The sequence below is a fragment of the Aythya ferina genome, assembly GCF_964211825.1.
Source record: "Aythya ferina genome assembly, chromosome: 1".
Lineage (NCBI taxonomy): Eukaryota > Metazoa > Chordata > Aves > Anseriformes > Anatidae > Aythya > Aythya ferina.
In genome coordinates, this window is record NC_140296.1 from 148,974,878 (window position 1) to 148,997,468 (window position 22,591).

General features: G+C 45.0%; 1 protein-coding gene across 1 annotated transcript; it reads left to right on the forward strand.

The window, feature by feature from the left end:
- Nucleotides 1-6,950: 6,950 nt before the first annotated feature.
- Nucleotides 6,951-18,691, forward strand: HSP90B1 (heat shock protein 90 beta family member 1; the record flags this gene model as incomplete). Its single annotated transcript, XM_084499963.1, has 19 exons — nt 6,951-7,155; nt 7,313-7,672; nt 7,939-8,038; nt 8,705-8,846; nt 8,926-9,042; nt 9,269-9,600; nt 10,406-10,517; nt 11,235-11,351; nt 13,635-13,751; nt 14,302-14,439; nt 14,528-14,605; nt 14,695-14,760; nt 15,026-15,295; nt 15,512-15,757; nt 16,030-16,166; nt 16,565-16,643; nt 16,740-16,895; nt 17,458-17,556; nt 18,436-18,691. 19 exons carry the CDS (start codon nt 6,951-6,953, stop codon nt 18,463-18,465), a joined length of 2,901 nt encoding a protein of 966 aa, XP_084356089.1. The 3' UTR covers nt 18,466-18,691.
- Between the last annotated feature and the right edge of the window lie 3,900 nt (nt 18,692-22,591).

A 22,591-nucleotide genomic window follows, 5' to 3' on the forward strand; every position in this document is an offset into this window, starting at 1 on the left:
ACCAGTGTCAGCTCCAGTGCAGTCATCAGTCGCGGGAGGAAAGGGATAAAGCAGCCCAAAGGCCAAATGAGACTCGAAGAACAACTGCTTTTATTAAACTTGGAGCAAAGCAAAAAAAAAAAAAATTAAAAATGGTGGAAGTGTGATACTGAGTTTCAAGTCAGTATTAAATCAGTATTTAACATTTTTCAATAGGTTAATACTAAAAATATAAAACAGCAAAAGATAGAGATGAAGGGCTCTTCCTAACATGATTTTGAGGATGTTATGAACAGTCTTAATGTTGAAAGATACATTTACACCATATAAGCATTTGCTGAAGGAACAAGTTAGCCCCCAGTCTTTTAGATGTTTAAACACCAATACTGATCATGTAAGCAGCCTGCCTAGCTTCAGTGAATGTTTCCTCAGAGTCACAGGACTTGCACAGCAGTACGAGTACAATGTCTCCTGCAGGTGTAGTGTCTGAAACAAGTATTTCAAACCAAGTTCCCACAAGATGCTTTGGGCCTCCTGGAAATTCCTGAAGCCTGAATACACAGAATGTAACAACTTATCTCCAGGCCCCTCGTCAGACACCTGAGTCCCAAACTGCAGCTTCCGACATGCTGCCTCAGCAGCTGCCTGGTCTTGAAGCTGCCTACACTCTGTCAGCACCTCAGTCTTCATTCTGAACTTCCCAGAGCACTGAAAGTCTCTGGTACTGCCAAATACTTACTGCATCAAGTAGTGATGAACCCAGCTCTCATTCCTGACCTTCTCAAAACAAACCTCCCTCCCTCTTCCCTGTCTTTTCAGTCCAGAAGGGAAGCCCAGAGCATATTTAGTAGATCAGGTTTCAAAAAAGGTGGAGAGTGCTTCCTTGCTTCAAAAGGCACCCGGTATTCCAAGCACTCACCCTGCTTTTATCCAGCAAATCAGTGGGTAAAATATTAATCCAAGATGAGAGAAGCTTCAGTTCAATTCATTCTCTGCTTTAGGGTATTCACCTTCTGATCTATCACCACTCTGAATGGTGATCTAAAAACGGTGGGGGCATGAATAAAAGGTTGAAAACATACAGGGAAATTGAAAAATTTCATTGCAGTTGTTCCACTTTCTGTGATGAATGATGATGGATTAATTTGATTGAACATTTTGGTGCCCAAGGCTCCTTCCAGATTTGGTTCTGACTGTTTTCTACACCCACTGCATTTGAGCCTCGAGGCTTTCAAGATGTTCAAGATAATGAAGCACGTATAAAACATACATATTACTCAGGAACGGACACCTTGGATCAGCCCAGTATCTTGTCTCCAACAGTGGCCAACTGTGGCTGCCCAGGCAAAAATATAAGGACAAAGGAAAATCAATCAATAAAAGCCCAGACAGTTCCTGATCACATCACTAGGCTCATGGTTCCCGTGCAGAATTGGCTTTTTCCTAAGTCAACAAAGAGGATTCATTGCAATATTAATATTGAGACCATTAAATAAATAAATAAATTGATAAAACTGACAGAGTCTCTCAAGTCCTTAGATAAAATGAAGTACAGTGTCATATTAGAGCTCCTTGGGTTCTGGTCTGATGCTGGTTTATATGCTTTGCTATTTTTGCCTTCCTGTTGTTTCTCCAGAAACCGAAACTAAAATAGGTAAAGTGAGAGCACTGATGTTACCGTAACAATTAAAAGACATATAATCATAGAACAGCTCGGGTTGGAAGGGACCTTAAAGACCACCTAATTCCAACCCCCCTGCCATAAGCAGGGACACCTCCAACAGACCACGTTGCTCAAAGCCCCATCCAACCTGGCCTTGAACACCTGCAGGGATGGGGCATCCACAGCCTCTCTGGGCAGCCTGTGCCAGGGCCTCACCATGCTCTGAGTGAAGAATTTCCTCCTAACACCTAACTTCAATATCCCCTCTTTTAGTTTAAAACCTGGGATTGCCCCAGCCCCGGTGCAGCACCTTGCACTGTGACTTGTTGAACCTCATTGGGCCCACTTCTCAAGCTTGTCCAGGTCCCTTTGGATGGCACCCCTTCCTTCTGGGGTATCAACTGCACCACTCAGCTTGGTGTCATCTGCAAACTTGCTGAGGGTACACTTGATCCCACTGTCTATATCATTGATAAAAACTTCAAACAGTACCAGTCCCAAGATGGACCCCTGAGAGACACCACTCATCATTGGCCTCCACCTTGACATAAAGCCATTGACTGACAGAGAACCATTGACCACAACTCTCTGGCTGTGGCCATCCAGACAATTCTTTATCCACCAAATAGCCCACCCTTCAAATCCACCTCTCTAAAATTTAGATAAGTATGTCATATGAGACTGCTTCAAAAGCCTTGCAGAAGTCCAGGTAGATGACATTGGTTGGTCTTCTCTTACTGACTGATGCAGACACTCCATCACAGAAGGCCACCAGATTGGTCAGGCAGGATTTGCCCTTGGTGAAGCCATGCTGGCTGTCTTGGATCACCTCCGTGTCTTGCATGTGCTTTGGCATTGCTTTCCGGAGGATCTGTTCCATGATCTCCCCAGGCACAAAAGTGAGTCTCATCAGTCTGTAGTTCCCCAGGTCCTTATTTCTACCCTTTTTAAAAATGGAGTGTTGTTTCCCATTTTCCAGTCACCAGGGACTTCATCTGACTGCCAGGACTTTTTAGATATGATAGGAAGTGACGTGGCAATTCCAGCAGCCAGTTCTCTCAGGACCCTGGGATGCATGGCGTCGGGCCCCATAGACTTGTACTGGTTCCGTTTCATCAGGTGGTCTCAAACCTGCTCTTTGCTTACAGTGGGTATGGACTTTGCTCCCCCAGCCCCTGCCTAGAGGTTCATGGGCTGGAGAGACCTGGGAAGACTGAATGTCTGTGAAGACTGAGACAAAGAACTTGTTGAGTACCTCAGCCTTCTCCATGTCTGTTGTTACCAGCTCTCCCTTCTCATTTATCAGAGGGGGCACGCTCTCCTTGGCCTTTCTTTTCTGGACAATGTACCTGTAGAATCCCTTCTTGCTATTCTTTGCATCCCTTGCCAAGCTCAGTTCCATCTGTGCCTTGGCTTTCCTGATTGCATCCCTGCATATCTGGATGGCATCCCTGTACTCTTCCCAGGCCATGTGTCCCTGCTTCCACTGCCCTGCTTCTTTTGCCTCAGTTTGACCATCAGACCCTTGCTCAGCCTTCCTGGTTGCCTGCCTTCCCCGCTTGATTTCTTACACACGGGGATGGAGAGCTCTTGAGCTCTAATAAAAGTGTTCTTAAGGAGTTTCCAGTTCTGATTAGTTCCTCTTTCCCTAAAGACAGGTTCACAGGAGATCTGATCCCCTAATTCTTTAAAGAGCTAGAAGTTTGCTCCTCTAATGTTCAGGGTCCCGACTTTGCTTTTATGCCTGGCCCATATTACTTGCGATCACAAGTTCAGCCAGGGTGTGGTCACTGCAGCATTCCAATGTAGTGTCATTATTAAGGGTGATCCGTGCATTGACAAGCAAGTTTTATAGTTGCAGAGTATTTTGCCATGCTCAGTGAAGAGGAGTGGAAAGCAGGCTTGTGCCTAACTGGATCCAGGACTTTGACCCCTGCTGCAGCCAAGCAAGCAACTCTTTGGATAGCAGCCCACCGTCATCATCCATTGCCAGAGCTCAGAGAAAATACTGCTTTTCTCAGTACCGTTCTTGTGGCATTTGTTGGCGTCATGGACACATACAGTGTTGGTTTTACCAGGACAAGTGTTTCCCCTTCAAGTCAACCTCCAGGGTAAGGAAGATGCTCACTACAGCTCATGGTTTGAAAAGATTCAAAGAAACGGGCCTAAAGATGTTTGTATATGAAGATGTAGAATATTTGGTTGAGTAGCCTTTCACTGAACAGGAAGAAAAGAGTTACCCTTTTAGTTAGGATTCTCTGCTCTTAAAACTAGAGCAGGGGTGAAAGCCCTCTTTGGTGGAGATCAATAGTTCTGAGACTAAGTAGGTGGTAGGTAAAAGATGTATTTCTCCTAACCAGAAGGCAGCTGAAGTCGGAAGATGGTAATTTGCTCAACAGAATTTCTTGATAAAGAGACAGCAGATAAGAATAATTCATAGCATAAGCATTTAGTAAAGATGTCAATGTTTATAGACAGAAGTATTTTAATCTTGCCTGTATGTAGTTATTCTTATTATTTTCTAATACCTGAATAATCAGCTTGAAAAGCTAATTAATAGCAGTACTTTTTGCTTTAGTCCCCAAAACTATATAGCATCTTAAATATGTGGATATGTCTTCAGTTTGCTTTGTATGTACAATATTTAGTCCCTGAAGCAGAGGTTGCATCTGTTACAGATTTCAGTTTTACGGTGTATTGAAAGAGGCAACATGCTTACAATGCAAACTCAGTGTTTACTTTTATGGTTTCCTTATACTTGCACACATGAACATGTCTGTCCTACGTTAAATTAGTGGTGGTTCTGCTCACCACCATCAAAAGAGGGTTATCACCTTCTCCTAGCCATAAACTCCTGCTCTACCATGCTCTAATCTGGTGCATGCTAGATCTGATATAAGCTGATTTAATTACGGACTATTTTGCTGGGATGGAGAATTTAATCAGCTCAGCAATGAGTCTAACATATGCCAGAGCCAGTACAGTGAGAGCAGAACTTTTTTACAGATGGAGCCAAGGAAGATTAGCTGGCTAATTTAGCTGGTTAAACCAAATACCCAAAGTTGGATCATATGAACTCCTCAGTTTATCTCTACAGCTATTTCTGGCAAGGTAACACTTCTTGCTAGTTACAGCTTACAGCTGGAATTGTGTAGCTTGCTTCAGCGAGCCAGCTTCTCCTAGGACAGGTGGGTGAGCTGATACGTTGCACTCAGAGCACTGGAGAGGCTTGCTCTACTGTTTGCATGGAAAAAACACATTACCCATACCATGTTTCTCTTATCACCACATGCCCTCATGTTTTTAGTCAAAAGAGTAAATACAGCACTTAAATACACTTTCAGTCATTATACACACAATCAAGAGTGTGTAGAATTGCTTTACAGGGCCTTTGATGTAGCTAAGTTCTCATCCTGAAGCACTGTTAGGTCTTAGCAGTTACACCTTTACTTTGGTATTAAAAGCTGAAAGGTGATATTCAGGCTTCTTTTGAATATCAGCACAACTAAGATTTTTAAAACTCCTTTGATTTTTCTTAAGCAACAAGTAAGAATGAATTAAATAAATTTAAGTGGAAATTCTGAGATTTGCTTAAAACATTCACTTGATGATATGTTCGTAGCTTTAAAATTGCTACAATAAACAATTTTTAGAAGTTTAATATTCAATCAAAGTTATTTTCTTCAATTGCCAACCTCCTTGTAAAGAGGTGAAACTTTCTTTGAGAGAGCATAAGTATGCAGCTGCCTCATTCTTACCTATCACTTTTGTGCTACGTAATACAACTGGGCTTTGAGGAAAGCAAACAGTGTAATCTATATGCAGCAAACAAGGCTAGTCTTGACCTCTAAATTCGAAGCATAGAAACAAATTTATCAGATTTCATGTCTCCTTCAAAAAGTAAAAAATTTTTAAAACCTATATCGTATAATAATGAGTAAAGTAATCAACAAGATTTGGATTTCAACAAACTTAATCTAAAATCTCTGTTGGTTTAGCATAGTCAACAACAGAATTGGTTTGCGTTTCTGCTACTCCAGATGCCAAAGTTCAAAAAGATTGCAATGAAGCATTACATTTTTCCACTGCCAAGAAAATAACTACTATAATGAAACTGCCACAAAACGTGTTAAGGCAAGAGTTCTGCAGGTTGGAGATAAGTTTACTCTGCAAATATGTATGAACATTAAATGCCTATTCAGTCATTGAGCAACATACCTCCCTCTAGGAACATACACATTATTAGGAAATCAAATCATGAAACTGCTTGTTAGTGAGTTTTAGAAAAGACAAACTTTGTCTGTTTGAGAGTGACAAAACTGTACTTCCAATTAAGTATTTGTAAAGTAATTCTCTGAGTTCAAATAGGCCTTCATGAAAACATGGCAGGTTTTTACATATAATCCTGGCACTGAACCCTCCCATACATATTTTCCTAGTCATTCTCACAGACATTTCAGCAGAGTAACTTTCTCAGGAAGGCAAAATGAGGCCGTGACACTTCAAGTATCTTATTAACATAGACATACAGGTGCATTAGATTTGATCACTTTGTCAGCTGTCAGGGATGGGAATATCCAGCCTTCTGAACATGAGGCCTACTTTTACTCAAATTCACAGACTGTAGCAGGTTTTCACATTAAATTCTCTGACATTGTCACTGCAGGAGCCGGGTACGTGCATGCTCGTGGGTCCCCCCATATCAGTGACTCGTGGTGGCAGCTGAGGTGGGCACCACTAGCATGCAGCGGGCAGGGACCCCCAGGCATGAAGGGAACCATCGCTCTCGGCCTCGAGCTGACAATGACGTCCTTCTTCCAGGCACACTCAACGCCATGGCCCCAAGGGCAGGCTGAGGAGTCAGAATAAGAGGGTGGCTGTTGTGATGAGCACCACTAAGCTACAAAACACGGGGACCTGCCGAGAGTCCAGCTCATTTTATTCCAACTTGCTTTTTGTACCAGGGAGGTTTGAGTTGGGTGTTGGGAGGAATTTTTTCACGGAAAGACGTGGTCAGGGTTCAGGACAGGCCGCCAGGGAGGCGGCAGCGTTGACAGCCCTGGGGATGTTCAGGGGATGTGTGGGCGCGGTGCTTAGGGACACGGGTCGGCGGTGGGTTTGTGGTGGGTGGACGGTTGGATGTGAGGGTCACGAAGGTCTTTTACAAGTTTTTATTTTGTTTGGTTGTTTTTGTTTTGTTTTTTGTTTTTTAAGTGACTCTAGGGCTCCGTGACCCCCACGAACACCGCCTCTCAAGGCCGGGTGAGGAGCAGCCAAGCCCAGCCCAAGCCCCCCTCACTGCCCCGTAATGGCGGCCCCGCCCCACCCCGCGCCGCCAGGGGGCGCCTTGTGCCCCCTCAGGACTACAACTCCCAGCACGCCGCGCGGCACCACCGCGCACGCGCACCCGCCAGTAGCAAGGGGCGGAAGAGGAGGCCCTCGGGGCTGCCGGGAGAGGCCCGCCGGCGCCGCCACGACCGGAAGCTCCCGTTGCCGTGGCAACCGTGTCCCCGGTAAACATCCCGGGTGCCCCCGGAAGCCGTCGGGGCCGCGCTGCCCACGCGGGGCCGCTGTCACCGCTGCCCGGCCGCGGCCGCGCCCCACGCGGCCGGGGCGCCAAGCATCGACGCCTGATTGGTCGAAAACCCGCCGCCGGCCCCGCCCCTTGAGCCCCTCCGCGCAAACGATTGGCCGTCCGCAACGCCGCCCGGCCAACCGGCGCCGGCCACGCTCCGTCCGCAGGAAACCGCACATGGAAAGCCGCGATTGGCGGCCGCCGCCGCGCGCCCCGCCCCCGTCGGCTCGCCATTGGCCGCGTGTTTGGCGTGGGGCGCCGCCATTGGCCGGCCGCCGGCTGCCCCCCTCGCGCTGCGGCGGGGGCGCCGTTGATAAGGCGGAGGGGGAGGGACGCGGCTGCGCCAGCGGCATCGGCGGCGGCGGGGCCGGCTGGGCAGGGCTGGGCCGTGCTCGTCTCCGCCATGAGGTCGGCCTGGGCGCTCGCTCTGGGCTGCGCGCTGCTGCTGCTGGCCGGTGAGTGCCCCCCACACACGCACAGCCCCTCAGGGCGGCCGCCTTCTGGAACCTTCTGGCGGCGGAGGCTGAGGGGAGGGGGTGTGGGGTGTGTGGGGGGGGCGCTGGGCCTGCTCATGGCGGGTGGGGGGGCGCCTGCGTGCGGGTCTGGGCGTTATTCCCACCCCAGGAGGTGGTGGGAGTGCAGGGGTTGAGGGTGGGGGGCTGGTAATTTGTGTAGGGGCACTCCCAGGGGCTCAGCTCGCTGCCTGTCTCGTCCTGTCCAGCGTCCGTTAGCGCCGAGGAGGTGGATGTGGATGCAACGGTGGAGGATGACTTGGGGAAAAGCAGGGAAGGGTCCCGGACCGACGATGAAGTTGTTCAGAGGTTAGTAGGCGTGGGGTGCTGGGTAAGCGGCTTTTAAAGCATCAGGAGGTTCTCTCGCGTTCAAAAAAAAAAAATCGGTTTTGGTATCAGGCATGCTTAAACTGGCAGAGCGTGGGGTGTGGGGGTGTAACACGCAAAAAGAAACCCAGTCAGATGTTAAAAATAAAATATATGAAGAGATTGTTGCCTTCTATAAAGAGGTGAGCCTGAAGACTCGGATTCAGAAGTTTTCAACTTGGTTTTGTCCAATATCAGTAGTACTATAAGAACCAATAAATAAATAGGGGTTATTCTTGCACATAACTGCATGTGGCAGGTTAGTGCCCACTGGTTGAATAGCTCTACACCAATGAACTGCTTCAGATCCTCAGACATATACCTCACATCGAGCATTGCAGCAGTTGTAATATGCCTCTGTTTTTCCCTCAACTTCATAATAAAATAGTCTTACTTGCAGTCATGGACTTTCACTTGCATTTTAGATTGTGGTTAGGCAGTTGACGATAGCAAGTCTCACAGATCTCATTTGGTCACCACATTCGGGCTATCAGTGTCAGTGGTTTAAAGTTACTGTTTCCCTAGTTAGACCATTGTTGTGGGTGCTAGACAATTAGTGGAAACTGTACGTAGGCAGGGTTATTTGACAGTTTTTCATTATTCTTACAGAGAGGAAGAAGCTATCCAGCTAGATGGCCTAAATGCATCCCAGATCAAAGAAATCAGAGAAAAATCTGAGAAGTTTGCATTTCAAGCAGAAGTTAACAGGATGATGAAACTTATCATCAACTCTTTATATAAAAATAAAGAGGTTAGTACCTGTATCAGTAGAACACGCTAAAACTGTTCATGTGTGTTCTTGAATTCCTGACAACTGGATTCTGTTTCAGATCTTCCTGAGGGAGCTTATTTCAAATGCTTCGGATGCTTTAGATAAGATACGGTTAATATCCTTGACTGATGAAAATGCTCTTGCTGGTAATGAGGAGCTCACTGTCAAAATCAAGGTAAGAAATGTCAGATATATCGTCTACATCGTCTCTTACTGAAGAGCAGTGGCAGGAATGTAAGAAGACTGTATCATTAGGGTATTCAATTTATTGCCTAATACTAATGCAAATACAAATTAGGACTACGTTAGGATCAAGTCTCCTTAATACTCTTCTGTGATAAGTGTATTAGGTAGTGAGATTTAAAATAAAGTCAAACTTAATCTTTTTCTTTCTTTTTTAGTGTGACAAAGAGAAGAACATGCTTCACGTTACAGATACGGGTATTGGCATGACGAAAGAGGAGTTGATTAAAAACCTGGGTACCATTGCGAAGTCTGGTACAAGTGAATTCTTAAACAAGATGACCGAAATGCAGGATGATAGCCAGTCAACATCTGAGTTAATTGGCCAGTTTGGTGTTGGCTTTTATTCTGCCTTCTTAGTAGCAGACAGAGTTATTGTCACATCAAAACACAACAATGATACCCAGCACATTTGGGAATCAGACTCAAATGAATTCTCTGTGATTGACGACCCAAGAGGAAACACTTTAGGACGTGGCACAACCATAACGTAAGTATTAAGTTTTCTTGGAAAAAATAAATGTTTTATAGATAAATCTTTCTCACTGGAATATGTGGATGACTTTGGCATTGTGACTACATGTAGCATTTGATTCTTGGAGTATGGATGTTTTCAGTTCAATAGAAACCTCCAAACTATTAACTGCATGCAGAATGTGGACTGGTAATGTAGCAATACAGTTCTTTATTCTGTTAGATGAATGAAAAAAATCAATGAGCTTACTGCCAACTAACTGAACAAAATGTCTACAGGGTTGTAGAGCCTTCTCTCAGAAACAGGTGACTCTTAAGACACCAGTCAGACTGGTCTGATGTGACTTTGAAGTTAGATGTAGTTTGACAGCCCTATTTTTTTTTTTTCCACTTTCATGTGCACATAAGTTTCTTTGATCTGGGCTTAGAGGACCCTTCAGTCATTTTCAGGACTTCTTTCTACTGAAAGGTAGGGCATTGGCATGCCAATGATACTCACTGGAAGGAAAACGTTTGTCTTGGTCCTCTGGGTCCAAATGAAGTCAGAATGCATCAGGGTCCTGATCACTGTTAATTTGAGGCCTTTGTTTTGATTTACAGGTGGTGTTATGCCCCCAATTGTTTAAAAAAAGTGATGCCATCTGATTGAAGTAGTCTTAATAGAGATTCAGTTTTTGAAGGAATAACTGAATATTTGCTAGTTGAGCTGCAGTGGAATAATTTTGGGTCACTAGAGCTGCAATAGTGGAAAGATGAGTCTCCTCCAGTAAGACTCCTTTAAACTACTAGTCCAACACTCTTACTTGCGTATTTTCTTTTAGCCTTGTCTTGAAGGAAGAAGCATCTGATTATCTTGAGTTGGATACTGTTAAAAACCTTGTCAAGAAATACTCACAGTTCATCAACTTCCCCATATATGTGTGGAGCAGCAAGGTAAGTGCATTCAACAGAGCATTGTACGCTGAGCTGTATTTCATAGCTCATGGTCTTTCAAGGGCCAGATACTTCAAGAAGGAGGGCATAGTATAGAATTTTTACTAGTCTAACTTTCTAAATTTTTACTGGTTTTGGCTACTCAGATTTAGTGGAAAGGAAGAACTGGCTAGTATTTTGCTAGATACTTACTACTAAAGGAACAAACTTGTGCTAAGATCACAAACTTTGAAGGAACTTGGTTGTATTAACTCAACTTTCTTTACCCAAAGAAGCAAAACTGAAAAATACTAGGAAGGAATCTTTATTTCACATGCTTCAATTGGTATCTGGAAGCTTTGATAAGCTCTCAAGCATGGTTAGGCATTCTAAATATTGGGCAGCATTTTAACTTTAAGGATTGTTCTTGCAATGTTTTTCTTGGTGTAGCACTAACTTGACATCACCCAGTCTGATTAAAGTTGGTGTTTTGGTAAAGGTGAACTGTAAAGCTATGAAGAACTTAAATTTTAAGTACAGTGTACCAGAGTAGCAAAGGATAGCATGTGGTCATGAAAAACGTGACTGAAAAAACACGTCTGTGGGGAAATGGTTGCTACAGGCAATCAGTCTCTCAGCACTGCTTTAACTTGGGTGATTGAGGACACTTGAGAGAATAGTTTCCTGGCAGGTACTTCTAGTAAATAGTCTAAACACCACTTTGAAATGTCTACTTAGACAGAGACTGTTGAAGAACCTGTAGAAGAAGAGGAAGCAAAAGAGAAAGAAGAAACAGATGACGATGAAGCTGCAGTGGAAGAAGAAGAGGAGGAGAAGAAGCCAAAAACAAAGAAGGTAAGCTGTTTCAGACTACATGAGGGCTTCTAAGTCATGTCAGATATTCAACAGCTTTCATAGTCTTCTAGAGGAGTGTTTGCAAACAGTCCCACTCAGCTGCAGTTAGACACCTTGTAAGATGGTAAATAACATGTGGCAGAAATAAGGTGAATAGGGAGCCCGCCGGCCCTACTACAGGCAGGGAGCCCGCCGGCCCTACTACAGGCAGGGAGCCCGCCGGCCCTACTACAGGCAGGGAGCCCGCCGGCCCTACTACAGGCAGGGAGCCCGCCGGCCCTACTACAGGCAGGGAGCCCGCCGGCCCTACTACAGGCAGGGAGCCCGCCGGCCCTACTACAGGCAGGGAGCCCGCCGGCCCTACTACAGGCAGGGAGCCCGCCGGCCCTACTACAGGCAGGGAGCCCGCCGGCCCTACTACAGGCAGGGAGCCCGCCGGCCCTACTACAGGCAGGGAGCCCGCCGGCCCTACTACAGGCAGGGAGCCCGCCGGCCCTACTACAGGCAGGGAGCCCGCCGGCCCTACTACAGGCAGGGAGCCCGCCGGCCCTACTACAGGCAGGGAGCCCGCCGGCCCTACTACAGGCAGGGAGCCCGCCGGCCCTACTACAGGCAGGGAGCCCGCCGGCCCTACTACAGGCAGGGAGCCCGCCGGCCCTACTACAGGCAGGGAGCCCGCCGGCCCTACTACAGGCAGGGAGCCCGCCGGCCCTACTACAGGCAGGGAGCCCGCCGGCCCTACTACAGGCAGGGAGCCCGCCGGCCCTACTACAGGCAGGGAGCCCGCCGGCCCTACTACAGGCAGGGAGCCCGCCGGCCCTACTACAGGCAGGGAGCCCGCCGGCCCTACTACAGGCAGGGAGCCCGCCGGCCCTACTACAGGCAGGGAGCCCGCCGGCCCTACTACAGGCAGGGAGCCCGCCGGCCCTACTACAGGCAGGGAGCCCGCCGGCCCTACTACAGGCAGGGAGCCCGCCGGCCCTACTACAGGCAGGGAGCCCGCCGGCCCTACTACAGGCAGGGAGCCCGCCGGCCCTACTACAGGCAGGGAGCCCGCCGGCCCTACTACAGGCAGGGAGCCCGCCGGCCCTACTACAGGCAGGGAGCCCGCCGGCCCTACTACAGGCAGGGAGCCCGCCGGCCCTACTACAGGCAGGGAGCCCGCCGGCCCTACTACAGGCAGGGAGCCCGCCGGCCCTACTACAGGCAGGGAGCCCGCCGGCCCTACTACAGGCAGGGAGCCCGCCGGCCCTACTACAGGCAGGGAGCCCGCCGGCCCTACTACAGGCAGGGAGCCCGCCGGCCCTACTACAGGCAGGGAGCCCGCCGGCCCTACTACAGGCAGGGAGCCCGCCGGCCCTACTACAGGCAGGGAGCCCGCCGGCCCTACTACAGGCAGGGAGCCCGCCGGCCCTACTACAGGCAGGGAGCCCGCCGGCCCTACTACAGGCAGGGAGCCCGCCGGCCCTACTACAGGCAGGGAGCCCGCCGGCCCTACTACAGGCAGGGAGCCCGCCGGCCCTACTACAGGCAGGGAGCCCGCCGGCCCTACTACAGGCAGGGAGCCCGCCGGCCCTACTACAGGCAGGGAGCCCGCCGGCCCTACTACAGGCAGGGAGCCCGCCGGCCCTACTACAGGCAGGGAGCCCGCCGGCCCTACTACAGGCAGGGAGCCCGCCGGCCCTACTACAGGCAGGGAGCCCGCCGGCCCTACTACAGGCAGGGAGCCCGCCGGCCCTACTACAGGCAGGGAGCCCGCCGGCCCTACTACAGGCAGGGAGCCCGCCGGCCCTACTACAGGCAGGGAGCCCGCCGGCCCTACTACAGGCAGGGAGCCCGCCGGCCCTACTACAGGCAGGGAGCCCGCCGGCCCTACTACAGGCAGGGAGCCCGCCGGCCCTACTACATACTTAAGGTTTATACAGTGAGCTTCTCAAAGTGGTACTGGATTAAATAAACAGAAACTGAGTGGTTTAAATTGAACATAGTCTTTGCTGGGATGTCTTTTTCAGAGTGGCAGAGGAAGAGTAATCATGACACTTGAGTGAATATGAAATGTGCACAGGGTACACTGAAGTGTGGACTTGCGTTCTGTTGCCATGTGCTTATTGCTAATACATAAATTTTTTGACATTATCCATGCCACTCTCTAATTGAGTTTGTTGATTAGAAATACATATTTTTCTAATGCTGTTTTAGGACTTTATCCTCAGTGGAGATTCTGTAATGGACTCAAAACCTGAATTAAAGAACGCATCTTTATTCTTGTGTTTACATGCCTAGGTTGAAAAGACTGTCTGGGATTGGGAGCTCATGAATGACATAAAACCAATCTGGCAGAGACCGTCTAAAGAAGTTGAAGAAGATGAATACAAAGCTTTTTACAAAACCTTTTCCAAGGTAAGCTGTAAGCTTCAAAACTTTTCCAAAGCAGTAGGCTTGCTGTAGTATTTTTTTTGTTGTGTAAACAACACTGAGTGCTTTGTTCTTAAGAATAAATTGCTGCCAGGAAGAGGACTGAACTGAAAGCTTTCTGTGAGGTGTAGCATTCAGCTAGGAGCTGCTCTCTTCTCCAGAGAGAAATTTAAAAAACTGACAGGGAGATTTTAATGTAGTTTAAGAGCGTCTATGTTTGTGTTGTACATGATAGGAAGAAACTGTGTGTTTCTACAAAGCCCTGTTTACAAGTAAAGACAGTCTTAACATGACTTAAGAATATCTTACTGTGGTCTTGGCATCGCCTTCGTTGGCTTTAAAAAACGGAAGCATCTCGTAGTTCTTAGAAGATATCTTCTGTGCGAGTAACTCAGTAGAATCTGGAAACTTTGGTTCTTTAAATCATGGTTAGGTAGCTTAATTATGTAATAACTTGCAAATTCATCTTATAAGTAGAAGAGCTGACTTGCCAATATTTTGCCAACATAGACTTAAATGAAATTTCACTTCACAGGAACATGATGATCCAATGGCTTACATCCACTTCACTGCTGAAGGGGAAGTCACTTTCAAATCAATCTTGTTTGTTCCTAATTCTGCTCCACGTGGCTTGTTTGATGAATATGGATCTAAAAAAAGCGATTTCATTAAGGTAAGACAAGCAAGTGATTATTGCTATGGTTTTCTGTTTAAAAAAAACAATAATCCATAACCTGATCATTGTTCTTTCTGTAATTCAGCTGTATGTTCGAAGAGTGTTCATCACTGATGACTTCCATGACATGATGCCCAAATACCTTAACTTCGTTAAAGGTGTTGTAAGTATTAAAAAAAAAAAAGTAAGTAAGACTTAATTTTTATTTCCAAATGCTGCTAGCTATACTTAGAAAATTTCTTCTTCAATTAGGTGGATTCTGATGATCTTCCTCTGAATGTATCTCGTGAAACACTTCAGCAGCATAAATTGTTAAAGGTAAGATAGTTGGTCCTGTCTTTAATTGGGGGCACATCCAAAGTGAGTAAGTAGATAAGTCAAGACACTTATCTAAATCTTAACTGTTTTAAATATTGTTAGGAGTGTGAAAGTAAAGTATTGGTAACCAAGCATTGCTGTTTTCAGACTAGTTTTGTTTAAGTCAGAACACTTGAGTGTCCTGATCCCGTTCTTTGCAGTGAGGCTGAATTGAGGGATCTTTCAATTGCACATTGCTGCAACTCTGTATTACTGCTTTTTCTAGGTGATCAGAAAGAAACTTGTTCGAAAAACTCTTGATATGATCAAGAAAATTGCAGAGGAAAAATACAATGACACCTTCTGGAAAGAGTTTGGTACTAATGTCAAGCTGGGAGTTATTGAGGATCACTCCAATCGTACACGACTGGCTAAACTTCTTCGCTTCCAGTCCTCTCATCATGAAAGTAACCTTACAAGCCTTGACCAGTATGTGGAAAGAATGAAAGAGAAACAAGACAAAATATATTTCATGGCAGGTGCCAGCAGAAAGGAGGTAAGTGAGCAGGGAAGGAAAAAAATATTACTGCTATGGTTTTATGGTACAATAAACATCGTGAACTGCCTGTACTTGCTGTAAAGCGTGGTGTAGCCATGGTCATGTTACTACAGTTCAGTTTTCCTTGTGATAATATTTGTAAAATAGCAGTACAATTCTCAGTAGCTGCTAGTATTAGTGTTAAACTGGTATCTTGGCCTGTCCTCATTATAGGCTGAGTCCTCACCGTTTGTTGAACGTCTTCTGAAAAAGGGCTACGAAGTGATCTACCTGACTGAACCTGTAGATGAATACTGTATTCAAGCTCTGCCAGAATTTGATGGCAAGAGGTTTCAGAACGTAGCAAAAGAAGGCGTTAAGTTTGAAGAAAGTGAAAAATCTAAGGAGAGTCGAGAAGCCTTGGAAAAGGAATTTGAACCACTCTTGAACTGGATGAAAGACAAAGCCCTGAAGGACAAGGTTAGAAATATTTAATGCTTGTTTGTAAATGCTGCTCTAGTTCATACAAAGCCTTGCAAATTCTGGGGATGTGGAGCTGACCATAAATTCTTGGTCTGTTCTTCTCTGGATAAAGAAATGTTTTAACACCTTTACTTCAGGAAGGCAGTGAGTTAAAATGTTACCTTAGAGCTTTCATAAAATACTGAAGTGGCCATGTGGTAGCAAATTTGAGCTGTTTAATTCCCTTGAAGAGTTGTTCCTTGAACTAATATTGAGGCTTTTTTCTGCAGATTGAAAAAGCTGTGCTCTCTCAACGTTTAACCCAGTCTCCATGTGCACTTGTGGCTAGTCAGTATGGATGGTCTGGTAACATGGAAAGAATCATGAAAGCTCAAGCTTACCAAACTGGGAAGGACATATCTACAAAGTAAGCTTTCAGATAGCAGCAAATGTGAAATGCAGTTGATAAACCTTGGTTGGTGTGGGCACAAGAAGCTTCCATGTGGTTCAAATGATCCTCCATAATTTAAGGTCATTTCTAAATAAGTTGCAACCTCTGTAATAGTCACTGTTTCAAAGCCTGTTAGGTAAAAGTCTGCTTACTGAGCAATACTTCTCAATACTTGTCAGTAGTATTTGCATCTGTCATTTGGTGACAAAAGATGAACTATCACAATAACTTGTATTTTTAGAGGATCACTAATACTGAAGCAGGGATGGGGGGGTAACAAGGTTGCTCAGTGTTCTTGAGTTTAAAGGGGTACCTGGGTCCCATTCTTCAAAACTTAATGATGTGACTATTCCTGTTTCTTCTATTCTTTCCAGTTACTATGCTAGCCAAAAGAAGACATTTGAAATAAACCCCAGGCATCCACTGATCAAAGACATGCTGAGGCGAGTCAAGGTAAATAAGTAACAGTAGTGAAATGCTGACTGCAAAGCTGTCAGTGCAGCCTAATTAACAGCTGTGTTTGTGGGTTTTTTTGTGCTTCCATATTAGGAAAATGAAGATGACAAAACAGTTTCAGATCTTGCAGTGGTACTGTTCGAAACTGCAACTTTGAGATCAGGATATATGTTACCAGACACCAAAGAATATGGAGACAGAATAGAAAGGATGCTTCGTCTGAGTTTAAACATTGACCTGGATGCAAAGGTTAGTTGCCAACAATTTGTAACTGATGAAGAAGTAGATATTTAAATCTATTAAGATGTAACTGCAGTGGTGTAGATTTGCATATGTACCTAGTTTCCTATACTGAAGTGGTGTCAGGAGCCTGATCCAAGTTTCTGTCTGGGAAAGTGATGAGCTAATGAGCCTTTCGTGCTTGTATCCTCTTCCACTGCCACTGCTCTTTGCAGTTGAATGGGATTCTACTCTTCCATTATGCTCTTTTCAAGTATTGCTGTCTTTAAGTGGTGGTTCTATGGGAATAAATTAGGGGCAAGATAGATGCATGTGCCCACTTCACAAATGGAGAAATTCATAAGTTGAGTATAGGTCTTCCCTCGATGCTGTGCAAGAACTTAGGCTGGTATTCTGCTAGGGGAAATATAATAATGTATTAGTGCAAAAGAGAATCCAGTTTCTCCTTCAGGTAACCTGGAGCACGTTATGAACTGATAATACCATAGCCTGTATTTAGCTAGTCTGTAACTAGCAAACATTGTAAGCAAAACTTTGAATGCATAGTGAGGTGTTTATGACCTTCCCACAGGTGGAAGAAGAACCTGAAGAGCCTGAAGATGCAGCTGAGGAGGCAGAGCAAGAAGAAGAAGAGGTGGATGCTGATGCTGAAGACAGTGAAACACAGAAGGTAAGATCTCAAGTTTGATTATTCTTCATTCTTTTATATCTATGTGCAGCTTTACCTGGTGCTTCCTGACAACAGATTTCTTCACCTAGCGTTCTGTGACCATAGCTGTCAGTGTAAAGGGTTTTCCCTCCAAGAAAAGCTTGGAAAAACACCTACTGCACAAATCTTTATTCCGTATCAAGTTTCTTTATAAGAAGAAAAAAACGGGTGTATTCAGGGTTTGGAGCTAAATTAAGCGAAAGGTATTGTAATGAGTGCCCTGTGGCAAAAAGTAGTAGTAAATCGCCTACCATGAGCTTCCTATTACCTTTTCACTTTCCACAGCTTGTGGGCAGTAGTCTCAACAAATTGGCCATCAAGTACTGTGGTTTCTCAGTGATGTTAACTTGTAAGTTACTGTGAAGTCCTGACTGGACCTGCTTGCTTAGGACTCTTCCAAAAGCAGCCTGTAGCAGTACATCTTGAGACTAATAAAAATACAAAGCTTTTAGAGATGTATTTGCCTACTACTCTCTGTCAGATCACGGAAGAATACATTGAAGAACAATACTTACCGTATTGTAAATAATTATATTAGTTTTGATGCTATCACTACTGCATTTACAGAGTAGTATAACCCGTGTGATAGCAATAAATAAGGGAGCAAAGTTATGGGATGTTTACTAATACTATCCCTGAAAGGCAACTTAAAGTATTAAAGATGGTAAACTAAATCTGAGTGGACTGAAGTTTTGTTTTTTCAATGTCTCTTCAAAAGTTATATCACTTCTGTTAGTGCTTTGGGAAGTATCAGCAGTCTTTCAGTTCATCTGAAACAGCTTTTGTAACCTTTTGCACTTTGAAAAAGCAATGTTCTGATTCTCTTGTTTGTCTCCACAGGAATCCACAGATGTGAAAGATGAACTGTAAACTGCACTTGCCTACCATCCTGCATTGGAGGGCTAGGAAGGGATGTGAATTAGGTTTTGTTTTTTTCCACTGTAAAAGGTTGAGGGATGGTGTGGGGGTTAAGGGCAGAGGAGATTTTTTTTAAGTTGACTTTTCTAAAACATTCCTCATGAATGTAAATTTGTATTATTTAACTGACTTGGTGTAAAATCTTGTCATGTACAAAATAAAATGTTCCCAAACACCATTAACTCTAAATTTTACATAGTAAGCTCCCCTCATCTTAAAGAATTAAAGGGGTTGTCTTGAGTGTTCAGGTCCTTTGTCCAACAGGGAGTTCCTGAGGTTGTTCCACACTGGTACAGCCGCACAGTCAAAAACATGCTTAAGACTGGGTTTTGTGTTAACAGATGTGCTGTGCTGTTCAGTCCCAAGTATACCTGGCATCTAAGAGTTCTACTGAAACTTGTTTGTGTGGAATAAGTATTCAGGACATTATATAGTACTGACATCTTAAAGATGAGAGGGCATTTAAAAATAAGTGTTGGAATTGAAAGTCCTGCTGGCTTGAGTGGAAAGGCAATGTTTAAAAAAAAAAAAAAAAGTGGGTTTGTAGCAGGCTTTCTGAAATATGCTTAAAATACAGGGGCACTGGATGTGACTTTACTGCACTTTACAGAACAGGCAGTGGTAGCTATTGCAGCTGAGTTGAGCAAAAGCTTGTCCTTTCATTAAAAGGTTGAAGAATAGCTGGAAGTGATTTACTCTCTGGGAGCCTATCCTTATCCTCCACTGTAGTAACCCTGCCTTTAACTCAGGTAGCTTTCCCAACAGCTGCAGTAGTCCTTTCTCCATTTTTTCATGTGGAAGTTCTTTGCTGTTACAGTTACTCTTTAATGCTATTATTTCTGAACTTTTTAGCTCTTGTTCTGTGTCCCTACTGTGACAAATCACTGTACCTACTTAAGCTAATTCAAGCCACATTTGTTGACACCAAATGGAATACTGTGTAATGTAGACAAGTTGGACACACCACTGTCTCTTCTACTTCCTGCATTAGTTTTGTGGTTGCATGAAGCACTGTTTTCTCACTAGTGCCTCTACTTCTGAAACAAATTTTCACAGAGTTGGCAGGAAAGGTTTACATTGATTCTTCATTTGCCTTCTGTGAAAGTACATAGAGTTGTTGTCTAAGTACTGTTCCTACTTGAGAACCACTCTTGTTAACTAGGCAGGCAAAAGAGTGAACTTCAAGTCTTATGATCTTAAGTGAAATCACCTATAATTGGGTGAAGACACCTAAACACTGAGGTGAAAAGCTTGTGTTCCCGTTTACTTTTACTAGCCTGTGTTGCCCAAAAACTTAATTAGGGTTTATTTGTGGGCATAGAGTTTATTAAAGTATGCTGTTTAAGACTGCCTGGAAAATGAGCTTAATTGGGGTGGGGGTTCACTGCTGAAGCATCTTTAATACACAAAGTTGAGTTAGGAGTGGTCCAACTCTTGAGTTGTTTAGCAGGTAGCAGTATCAGCTGTAATAGCAGCAGTCCTTTTTTAGTAAGTCCTTAAATTGGGCAAAAGCACCGTTTTTAAGGCATGTATTTTGTAGCAATTAACTACTTCTAAGGTTTTCATTTAATATTTCCTAAAAACAACTTGCAGTGTTCCAGGTTCACTATATAAAGCTTGAAATATGAAGTAAATCCTTTAATGCATTAAAAGTACGCATGCCCATCTTACCTATGCTTGACCAGCAGGCGTGGCTTAGGCCCGCTGTCTGGTTTTGCAGCTCAGAAACCTGGTAGGAATGTTACTGAAGGTGTAGGCTTGTTTGCTGTGGAATCCTTTTCTGTTTATTCCTTACAAACTTTAAACCACCTTTTGCTCTGTCCCATGGCTGGAGTTCTGAAGGCATTGATGGGTTACAGGATGCCCTGTCTGCTTCAGTGTCAAAAATAAAGAGCACACTTTGGAGTCATGCTTTGTGCTTCTTCATCTTCCTCAGCTGAGGCTATCATGTGCAGCACGGCTGTGGTCCAGCTGCTTTATTTACCCTGGAGTGACAAGTGTTTGCTATTAATAGGCACAAACATGCAGCTGTAACTTTTTATCAACTCTGAAACAGTGTCACTGCTGGAAGAAGGGTCTTGCAGTCATACTGAGTTGTTTTTTTCACTCCTGTAGGTATTCTGATTCGGGGCAGTAATTGCTATTCAAACCAGGCACAGTGGTGGCTTTGCTGCCACTAGGTGGGCACTCATGAGTGGTTCTCCCTGTGCTAAACCATGCTCCTTGTTGCTCAGTTTCTACTACAAGCAGGATGCATTTGGAAAAATGAAGCTGAATTTGTGATTAAATTTGCTGCAGCCTTTAGATCTGAAGTCAGTCAGCAGCAAAATGACAGAGTCTGATAAACTGTAAGTGAATCAGGTAAGGGTTGGTGAATCCTGTCCCTTTAAAGAGAAACCACAGTGGGTTTCAGTTATCCCTATTTAGAATAAGAACAAAATACTGCCGAAGTGTCTCACCTACCTTCAATAAGCTGTTACCTGGCTCTCAAAGCTATTGAGGTGTACAGTTATCAATCTAACCACTGATAGGTGCAGCAAAGCACAAATTGCCACCAGCACTGAGCCTAGTTAGATGTCTTCTGCTAGATTGATTAAATTTCACATTTTGTGCCCAAATGAAGTCTTTTACTGTTGGTGCTGGTGGAGGGGTCGTTGAGGTGGTCTCTGATCTAGCAATGCTAACCCCAGGCTGCAGCCTAAACATCCATGGGGGCAGGTGAGAGCAGGGAATGATCTCATCCCACCTCAGCTGCTTTTCTCAATCAGCAAATAGTTGCAAGAGCTGTGTGAAAGGGGAGGCCTGTAGACATGCAAAGGGGCTACAACCTTTTCCCTAGGAAAACCAGTTCCAACTTAAGCAGGTATAAAATACCAACTTCACAGCTGAAGTAGATGTAAAAGTATTGTGCAATCATTTCTAGACACCTGTGTTATTACAAGAACTCCACGTATGCTGCCAGTAGCAATTAGTGAGCTTTTTGTTTCCTTATATGAATCATCTGCCACCCCATGTTTTCTCTTCCCAAGCCCAATGGGAGTGAGATTTGAGGTTGAAGCCTGTGCCTAATCTGGGTGCCTTTGTCAAGGGAAAGCAATTCCTAGCCTTCACACGCTCTGCTGCAGACTGTGCAAAAAGGGGTTGGCACGCTGTCCTCGTCATGCCAGGTCAGTGTGTATCTTCTTGAGTTCCTTATGCAAGAATGTTGTGGGGAGCCTGAGGCCTGAAAGGTAAACCTGCACGTAACAGTACCTGCACAGAAGATGCCTACATAGAGGACAAACAATTTTGCTGTTATCTGCACATATTTGCTCCATTTTAACTAATACAATCAAATAGATTTCCCATCAGTAATACAGATGAACCCAATGTAACTGCTGTAACAGCAGTTAACCAGCATTAGTCCTGCACAAGAAGAGCTGCAGTAAGGAGTCTTTATTTGTTCATGCCATAATTTACTGCACTAGGTTCTGTATTATATAAAACAAAACATCTTGTAGTGCTTGTTCATCAGCTGTTGTGGTTTAACCCTGGCAGGCAGCTAGGCACCAGACAGCAGTTACCTCATTGGCCCCACTGGAGGGGGGAGAGAATGGGAGAGGTAAAGGTTAGGAAACTCAGGGGTTGAGACAAAGATAGGTGGGTAGGCCAAGTAAAAGCTATGCCCCCAAGCAAGGCATTCAGTTGCTGCTTCCCCTCAGCAGGCGGATATCAGCCATTCACAGGAAAGCAGAGCTCTGGCACAACAGCTTCCTGGGAAGACAAAGGCCATCACTCTGTTCACACATTTCTTTACCGTCCAGTTTTAAATTTGAGCACGTCACAGGGCACAGGCTGTCCCTTGGGTCTCCTCCCAGCTCTGGGTGCATCCCCAGCCTCCTCACTGGCAGGGCAGCATGAGAAACTGAAAAGACCTTGCCTCTGGGCAGGCACCGCTGCAGCAACTTAAACATCCATGTTATTGCTGCTATTTTAATCAAAAATCCAGAATGTAACATTATGTAAACATCTATGAAGAAAACTACCTGTACCAAAACGAGGGCATCATCTGAAAAGCTTCAAACTCCAACAGACGTGG